The sequence below is a fragment of the Podarcis liolepis genome, assembly GCF_965112155.1.
Source record: "Podarcis liolepis genome assembly, chromosome: 1".
In the NCBI taxonomy this organism is placed as follows: Eukaryota; Metazoa; Chordata; class Lepidosauria; order Squamata; family Lacertidae; genus Podarcis; species Podarcis liolepis.
Genome location: NC_139554.1, coordinates 116,020,199 through 116,029,187, shown reverse-complemented (window position 1 = coordinate 116,029,187; position 8,989 = coordinate 116,020,199). Strand labels below are relative to the sequence as shown.

At 50.9% G+C, this 8,989-nt stretch overlaps 1 protein-coding gene across 1 annotated transcript; it reads left to right on the top strand.

Annotated features, from left to right (window-relative positions):
- Nucleotides 1-607: 607 nt before the first annotated feature.
- Nucleotides 608-4,227, top strand: SP9 (Sp9 transcription factor). Its single transcript, XM_083512835.1, has 2 exons — nt 608-838; nt 1,700-4,227. Exons 1-2 carry the CDS (start codon nt 818-820, stop codon nt 3,050-3,052), a joined length of 1,374 nt encoding a protein of 457 aa, XP_083368961.1. The 5' UTR covers nt 608-817; the 3' UTR covers nt 3,053-4,227.
- The last annotated feature ends 4,762 nt before the right edge of the window (nt 4,228-8,989 follow it).

Below are 8,989 nucleotides of genomic sequence, written 5' to 3'. Positions count from 1 at the left end.
TGTTTCTTTTTTTTAAAAAAAAAAATGTGAACAGGCTTTTTTATCGTTTAATGTTCTGCAAACGCTTTTCTTGGAACCCGTACGATGCTAGACATCCCTGCGCCCTGCAGAGACCAGGGTGACAGTGGAGGCCTGTAGGGGTAAAAAGTCTGCCTCTTTATGTGGCACGGCGTGACACACCTAGTTCGGTTTAATGAACGAGGGGAATTAATGAGCTGTGTAATGTTCGGGATAGGAGGGGGGGGAGATCGAAAAGCGACGGGGGGAGGTCTGAATTGGAAAGAAAAAAAAGCAGTTTGCATTCTCCCATTCTTCGCTGCCCTTTACGCCCCTACCCCCGAAATGGGAGAGGAAGTGTCATCATGTTCTCTTCTGTCACAACCTTGACGATGTTTAAACCTAGGCTTTATTTATTTATTTATTTTTTAAAAAAAGTTAATTGCGATAAAATGTTTTTTAAAAGACCCCCAAAGCACGCTGGTGCGATTTCTTAAACGCGCCCCCCCCCCATGCCTTGAGCCCGCCCGCACCTTCTGCCTTTGACTGGCACGCGCCCGGAGCCCTGGCTCTTACATCTCCAAGTTCCCTGATTGGCTGCGGAGCAACTCCTGCTCGCTCTTTCTCCACCCTCATTGGGCGAGAGTCTCAGCCAGCGGTACTTCAAAGCAGGCGCTCCCCACACTTAGGCTGAGTTTAGCCGTCCAGAGACAGGAGTGTACTTAGCGCAAGTGGGGGAAATACAGCGGGGAGCGCCGAGGACGCTCGCGCGAGGCAGAGCCCCCCTTCGGATCCCGCCGCCCAGCCGGGAGACTTGGCTATGGCTACGTCTATACTTGGGGTAAGTCGGGAGGCGCTTCCGGGCTTGAGGACCTCGGCTTTCGTTGTCTTCTTTTTTTTTATGGGCGAACCTTAAAACTGTTGCTGTCGCCGCAGCCAGCAGTTTGCGGTTTCACGTCGGGAGAAAGGGGGTAGAAGCGTAAAGGTGAAATAAAGCTTGCCTTCTTTCGATTCCAGTTGCTGTAAAGAAGCAGCTCGTTTTTGCTCGCCGATCTGATTTGCAGCCCTGCCATGTTTTCCTAAAATTCCTGCGCGATTCCCCCACGTAGGCTGCTCAGGCTTTCCCGGTTCGTAACCCATATCCCGCTCGAGGTTTCTCTGCAGCCTAGTTTTAGACCTTTTGGAGAGCGCATAGTTTTTGCTCTCGGGATCTTTGCCATTAAGGCCGATTTGTTTGCCCCACCACCGCCACAAAGGGGGGACGGGGGGAGATGAGAAAAATGCATCGACTTCATCTTTTTTTAAAAAAGAAAAGCAGACGCGCGATTTATTTCCGTTCTTTCTTTCTTTTTTTAAGCGTGGTTTTCTTTCTGCTTCTGTCGTGGCTGCTCCCTGGACCCTTGTCATTTAAAAACATCGGCTCCCACCCTTTCCTGCTGCTGGATGGCGGTGAAAAGCACGTCCAAATTATAAGATCGGCAACAATAATAAACCCAGCTAGGCGGGATGCGATGGCCGGGGAGTCTGATTGGTTTCGTTTTGTTTTAAAGGTCGAGTAAATTGCGCGGAACTTTTCGCCAGGACGCCGTGGCCGTGGCTTTCGGGGCCTGTTGCGCGCGCCTTTCCCCGCGGCGGCGGCGGATCCGGGGCTTGGGCGCGAGAGGCTGACGGGCTGGTTTTTGTGTCTCCCTCCCCTCCACAGGAAGAGCCACGATTCGGGACCACGCCTTTGGCCATGCTGGCCGCCACCTGCAACAAGATCGGCAACACCAGCCCGCTGACCACCTTGCCGGAGTCGAGCGCCTTCGCCAAGGGCAGCTTCCACCCGTGGAAGCGCTCCACCTCCAGCTGCAACCTGGGCTCCAGCCTGTCCGGCTTCACGGTGGCCACCAGCCGCGGCTCGAGCGGGCTGGCCAGCGGCAGCGGCACGGCCAACAGCGCCTTCTGCCTGGCCTCCACGTCGCCCACGTCGTCAGCCTTCAGCAGCGACTACAGCGGCCTCTTCTCCAACTCGGCGGCGGCGGCGGCGGCCGCGGCGGGAGTTTCCCCTCAGGAGGCCGGCGGGCAGTCGGCGTTCATCTCCAAAGTGCACAGCTCGGCGGCCGACAGCCTGTACCCTCGCGTGGGCATGGCGCACCCTTACGAGTCGTGGTACAAGTCCGGCTTCCACTCGACGCTGGCGGCGGGCGAGGTGGCCAACGGCGCGGCGTCGTCGTGGTGGGACGTGCACACCAACCCGGGCTCGTGGCTGGAGGTGCAGAACCCGGCCGGCGGCCTGCAGAGCCCGCTGCACTCGGGCGCCCCCCAGGCCTCCCTGCACTCGCAGCTGGGCACCTACAACCCGGCCGACTTCAGCTCCCTCACGCACTCGGCCTTCAGCTCCACGGGCCTGGGCTCGACGGCGGCGTCGCACCTGCTCTCCACTAGCCAGCACCTGCTCACGCAGGAGGGCTTCAAGCCCGTGCTCCCCTCGTACACGGACTCCAGCGCCGCGGTGGCGGCCGCCAGCGCCATGATTTCCGGCGCCGCGGCGGCCGCGGCAGCTGGGGGAGGCTCGGCGCGCTCCGCCCGGCGCTACTCGGGCAGGGCCACCTGCGACTGCCCCAACTGCCAGGAGGCCGAGCGTCTGGGGCCGGCGGGGGCGAGCCTGAGGCGCAAGGGCCTGCACAGCTGCCACATCCCCGGCTGCGGGAAGGTGTACGGCAAGACGTCGCACCTCAAGGCGCACCTGCGCTGGCACACGGGCGAGCGGCCCTTCGTCTGCAACTGGCTCTTCTGCGGCAAGCGCTTCACGCGCTCCGACGAGCTGCAGAGGCACCTGCGGACTCACACCGGCGAGAAGCGCTTCGCCTGCCCGGTCTGCAACAAGCGCTTCATGCGCAGCGACCACCTCAGCAAACACATTAAGACGCACAACGGCGGAGGAGGGGGCAAAAAGGGCAGCGACAGCGACACGGACGCCAGCAACCTGGAGACGCCGCGCTCCGAGTCGCCCGACCTCATCCTGCACGAGGCGCGGGGCAAGGACTCCACAGCGGGGCCCAACGACTCGTAGTAGGGGCTGAGGGAGGGCGGCGGAGGAGGCGGCGGCGGCGGGAGAAGTTTTGGCGGGACAGGTTTTGGCGGGAGAAGTTTTGGCGGGACACGGACGCGCCAAGGAAGAGGCCGGAGGAGAGAGAGAGAGAGCGCGCGAGGAGAGGAAGCGGCGCGCGCGGGAAGGGAAGGGAGGGGGACGCCAAAGGCAACCCCAGAAACAGCAGCAGCAGCACCGCCACTTTGGCTCCACTTTTCCAGGAGCTTTCGAAAGGGGGGGGGAGAGAAGGGGTGGGAGTGGGTGAAAAAGGTGAAGCAGAGGGCGCGCTTTTTAGACCTTTTTTATATATATAAAGACTGTTGTTGGAGAGACTTGAACCCGGCCGGAAAGGGCAGAGACGCAGACAAAACAACCATTCAGTAAACAATAAACCACGACCTTATCTTCCTGGCGAACAGCAATAGAAGCGGCTGGAGATCACGCGCAGACTCCCCTCTCCGAAAAGAAAAGGGGGGAAAAATCAGACTAAACCAAGCAAAATTTAAAGGGGGGGCAAAAAAAACAAAAAAACAAACCAAACCATGAAGCAAACGAAACAACAACCCGCCACCCAGGACCCCACCACGCAGCCCTTTTGGAGTGGATTATTATAATATAGCTATACGTATAAACCTACTGCAGACTAAAGCAAGTCGTAATCGACAAAGCAATCAACCACGACGCTTTTTCTATTTAAATATTGGAAAAGGAGAAATCGTCCTTTACACACACACTCAGACACACAAACACACACAGAGGCTTAAGGTGAGATATTAAACTGGAAAACGGTTGAGACAGTTTATCTCTGTATCATCAAACAAATGTATAAATAGGGTTTCAAAACACACACACACAAAGGATCGCGTTCTCTCTTTTCCCCTTGTAAATGTCAATTCTAATAGGGATTTTTTTTTTGGGAGGGGGTAATTCCTGAAATTCAGGGGAGTTTTTTTTTTAAAAAAGAAATTATTATGATTATTATTATTATTTCTGATGCACTTTGTGGAGGTCAGTATATATGTAAGAGATATTTAACATGTTGAGTTAACATTTCACTCACACCAGTAAGTTAAGGTTGTTTAAAGGAATTAAATGCGTTTATCTGTATTGGGGGGGGGGACGACACTTGGCATAATATTTTCATTTTGGTATTATTAAAGAACTCTGAACAATGCGCTCTGGGGTTTCATTTCCACCCCGCCCCCTGCCTCAGCCAAAGGACTTTGCATTGCGACCTGCCTTCCTCTTACTTAGATCGTTTTATCTCCAGGTACATGGGAACGGATTAGGCTTTCAATTCTATACACACTAACTAAGGCATGAGGGGCCCATTGAATTCCATAGGATTTCCTTCGGGTAAACACGCTTCCGGGTTGTGAGTTCCATGTGTTCAGCTCGAATGAATAATGCTGAATGCTATGAATACTAAGGATCTGGTGTCAGCCAGAACCCCTCAAGGACAATAGATAATCTGAATAAACCAGGTCCCCTTATTTAGGATTGCTGTTCGTATCCTATTGAAAGGTCAGCGACAAAAATCGCCCGTTGATTTGGATGGGCTGCGATCCTAGAGCGCCTGGCGCAGCAGCCCAGTGTGTGAAAACCCAACTTGTTAAAGCGACTTATTTGTTGTTTAAATGATAAACATCGCCTCCCCAGAAAGAAATGAGAGACCCATCTTCAAACCCCATATCCGATCTCGGGAGATTTTCATAAATGAATTGCCTCTTATAAGGAGTTTAAAGATAAACCTTGGGCCGAGCAAGTACGGTATTTACTGTCTTTAAAAGCCTGCAACGCATCCAACAAGGTTGCTCAGGTTAGAGAGGAAGGCAGCCCCGAGGGAATAAATAGCTAGAGTCAATACTCCGGAAAAGACATTTCATGCCTAAATGAAAATCTTGTTAAATGTTATTAATTTTGACTTGGAGCACAGAGCAGCCCCCTGTGCCTTGTATTCCCTTATTAGAGATTCATGTCTTATCAAATATCTAATTAATCTCCTAGACATCATTTGTTCTAGCCAACTTTATCTCAGCTGGTCCGCGGGGAAAACCCTCAGAATATTCTCGGTGACAAAGCTTCCCTTGAAGATCCTTTTAATTGTCTAAATTAACTGCGCCGAATTTGCATGTCAAACGGCTAAGGGCAACCCGAGATAAAATGTAAACGTTTTAAAAAGCTTCCCCCAAACCAAGCACTTGATTTGATAACTGGTCCTTTTTTTAATGTTAGGGAAGACAACTGGCTCCTTTCCCTTTTCAAAAGACAGTTGATCTATGCAAATAGTGAATTGGAAATGCTTATGTCTCCCCCATGCAGTCAAATGGTCCTCGCCTGTTATTTGAATATCAGTGGCTCTGCTATTGAAAAGGTTCAAGGATGCTCTCTGACTTCTTTGTGATTACGCAGTGCAGCGTCTTATTCTAAAGGGGGGTGGAAAAAACCTCAGGAATAATTAAAGCCTGGGATAAGGCCTGGGAACACATTTGGGACAGGAATCTCATTTAGACGGGCTCTTTCAAAATAAGGCACAGTTAAATTGACCAGAAGGCAATTATTGAAATGAAAATTATTTTCACTCCTTTTGTCTTCTGACCACCAACTTAACAGTCGCAGGATATCTTTTTTTTAAAAAAAGGGAAAATCGTTCCAAGGAGATAATTGCGCTACTTTAAGGGGGGAGAGAGAGACTCTGCGAAGGAGTAGAGAGAGAAAGAGGTTACATTGGAGGTGGGGGGGGGAAGGGGAGAAAGTTAATTTAGATTGCACGTTTGCAGAAAGAAAGGCGAAAATATATGTGAAGCCCCTTTTTATTTTACGAAATTTGGCATGCAAATGCAAGCAACCCAGCCGATCCGATCCTATCCTATCCGCTGGATTTGCTGGCAAAAGTAGGCGAAAGAATCCCTGAATAAAAACATCTGTTGTGTCTAGCAGGGCTCGTATTTAGCTTCCCTCGGTAATTGTGCTGAAATGCAGCCGCTGAAACCGGGGCTAGATTATAATGTCTCCAGCAGTATTGTGAACCCGGAGTCTTTCAATGCAAAGCTGAGAAGGGTTGCCAGAAGCTTATCTGCAGAAAAGGCGCAATTTCACTTTGAGCTGTTTATCTGTCTACCGGTGTCGGTGGTAAATAATACGATTCTTATTTATTTTATTTGTTTCGCCCGACACAGGGCGGTGTCGATAATGGGCTCCTCTCTCCCCACTCTGGCAAGCTTAATTTGGAGGGGGCGGTGGGGAGGGGAGCGCTTGCTAAGTGTGTGAATCTCTCCATGCCCCAGACCCAAGTCTCCACAATACATTTGTGGTGTTTATATTGAGGTTTTGGAAGGAGGAGAGGGAAGACAACGGCAGCTGGGGGGGGGGGGCAGAGGACACGCTTGAGGAGGGGGCAAAGTAAACAGAAAGCTTTATGAGCTAGGCAGGATACAGCTTCCCTCCCTCCCCGGTCAGTTGTTCTGTTGTTGTGTGGGGCTTGCCTAAGGAATGCGTCCTGGGCTGGGTTGTTGGGCAGCAAGCTGCTTTGTTTGCGATCTGTAATAAAAAAGAAATAAAAAAATAAGTAAAGCCCAGATCAAAGGGCTCCCCCGTCCAGGTCCCACTTTCTGCCAGGCCGGGGTTACAATTCTCAGCTCAGTGATCAAGGACCTCTTTGCATTCCTTTTGCCCCTTCGAGGTCAGGAAACGTCCATCATTTACAGACTCCCCAGAAACGGAGAAGGGGGAAAACTTCAGAGCCTGGCCGAGAGGGGAGTAAGAAGGAATGCTAACTTTTTTTTTCTCCCCCCCCCACCCCCCGGAGGAAGGGGATATTTATCCAATAACCGGAAACAAATCTGATCATTGTTAGAACTCTCAGATTTTCGCAGTCCCATATGTTTGTGTGTGCGCGTTTACGCACACATAAGAAAGGATGAGAGCAGAGTCAAACTCGCTCCCTCTTTTCCATTTGTTTTAGTGGAGTGACACCCCCGCCCTCTTAAAAGGGGATTTGGAGAGCTTAGACAAGGCACCAGGAAGGGGAATATAGGCTGGGGCGGTGTGTGTGAGTGTTTATGGCTGAGCGGGACTGTGGGGGAAGAGAAAACTGCTTTCACTGGATGGCACTTTACGCGTGAGGCTCACCCAAACGACTATTTGTACTTTCTCTCACCCCGGTATTGTTACTTTGGGGGGGGGGGACACACATAAGTCAAAAGAGGGTTGGTTTCACCACGCGGTTTAGATCGGCGGGCACATCAACGCGCATCCTCCGGGGCTGCAACCCAAAATCTTGTTCCCCTAGGCGGAGGACTTGCTGCTAAGCAAAAACAGCAGAGGATGGTGCTTTAGGTGGTAGAGACTGAAGTGGGGAGGGATCGGGAGGGAGGATATCTGAAGCCGATCTGTTGTCCTATTCAGCCGGATTTCGCCCCTTATTTCATGCATGCTCCTTGGGGTTTTCTGATCAAATGCCTCTCTGTTTAATTTTGTTCTATGAAGTTTATATTTGCGCGCGTGTGTGTGCTCATCCTCGTATAACCGCGACAGCTGATTATTTTTCATATCCACCCACCCACCCATACACGCAGCAAGTTTATCTTCTAATTTATTTGCAGCCGTTATCTGTATTCACCCAAGAATCTTTTTCCGAGCTCAAAAAAAAAAAGCAGATGAGGAATATGCTGCAGAAAAATCCGGCCTATTTGGGTAATTGGTATACTAAGTGTTTATTTTAAGTGAGAATAATTTAGCTACAAATTTCCTTAAGGAATAACATTCTTAACGTATTAAAAAAAAAACCCTGAAAACTCTGATTTGCTTTTATGTTTGACAGTCACTTTTGAGTCCTTGGAGAAGAGGAGAAGGAGGGGAAGGAACCGGTGGGAGGGAAGGATTCTGATAATTTCTGACTCTTTGGCGCCATCTAGAGCTCGTCGGGGGGGAAGAGATTCCTTTCCGATTCATTCCAAAAACCGTCTTGTGTTATATTCTCTGTAAGAGAATTGTGGAACAAACCTCCACTTTTTCTCTCCCTTTTTGGCCAAGCCGGCACCTCCTACATCTATCTACAACGAAGCAGCTAGGACCGAATGTTCAACAGATGCCACTTATATTGAATTCGTGCATTTGTGAACACTAATAATAGTACATAAACCGAAAGGAGGAGAAAAAAAAATCTTTCTGACTCTGGGAGTCAGGTCATTGTTCCGTTTTTCTTCTCCTCTTTATGCATTCCATATATTAGGGACATCGATAGGAGTCTTCCCATGTTTCTGAAGACCCCGGCGCGCGATGGCTGCAGCTAAGGCCATTTCCCAACCGGGACTAGGTTTGGACAAGCGCGGCGTGGCCAAAGGCTCTTTCGCCTCCGTGCGCCACGTGCCGAGCGGTGCATTTTATTTGCAGAACAGAGAGGTTGAAAAGCTCCTTCCATCCTTTCTTTGGCCAAGGACCTGAGATCGTGGCGTTGCCGATCGATTTCAGACCTTGCGCGCAAAAGCTACGGATTAAGGGAAAGTGGCCGTATTTGCCGCCGCCGCCACCACCTAGGTATGGTGACTCCGGTTCCCCCGGCTGCTGCCGCTCCTTAGGAGCAATTTGGAGCCTGGCGGCGTTGATGCTTAAAGCCATTTCTATCCGCTTTCGCTCTGGCACAAATAATGGGGTGCTAATTCCACTAGAGTAAGACAGTTTGGAAACGGGAGAGGTTTTTTTGGAGAAACGCCGTAACGTGGTGGAAAAGGGTTGCTTGGCTCGAGATCAGACCTCCTGTCCCCCCCCCAACTTTCCCATTGCGCCAAAAAATAATGTTTACATTTCCCCGTTCAAATACTTCCCGTTCCTGGCTTCTAAGCTTGCATTAGACGGCGCAGGAGGCGCAAGAACCACTTGCAGCTCTTTGCGGCGCACTGTAAATATAAGGCTCAAGGA

What these genes read in the sequence shown, in the direction of transcription:
- SP9 (XM_083512835.1), top strand. Translation starts at nt 818, where the DNA reads ATGGCTACGTCTATACTTGGG. An exon ending in TGGCTACGTCTATACTTGGG is followed by an intron (nt 839 to 1,699) that starts GTAAGTCGGGAG and finishes TCCCCTCCACAG; the next exon opens with GAAGAGCCACGATTCGGGAC.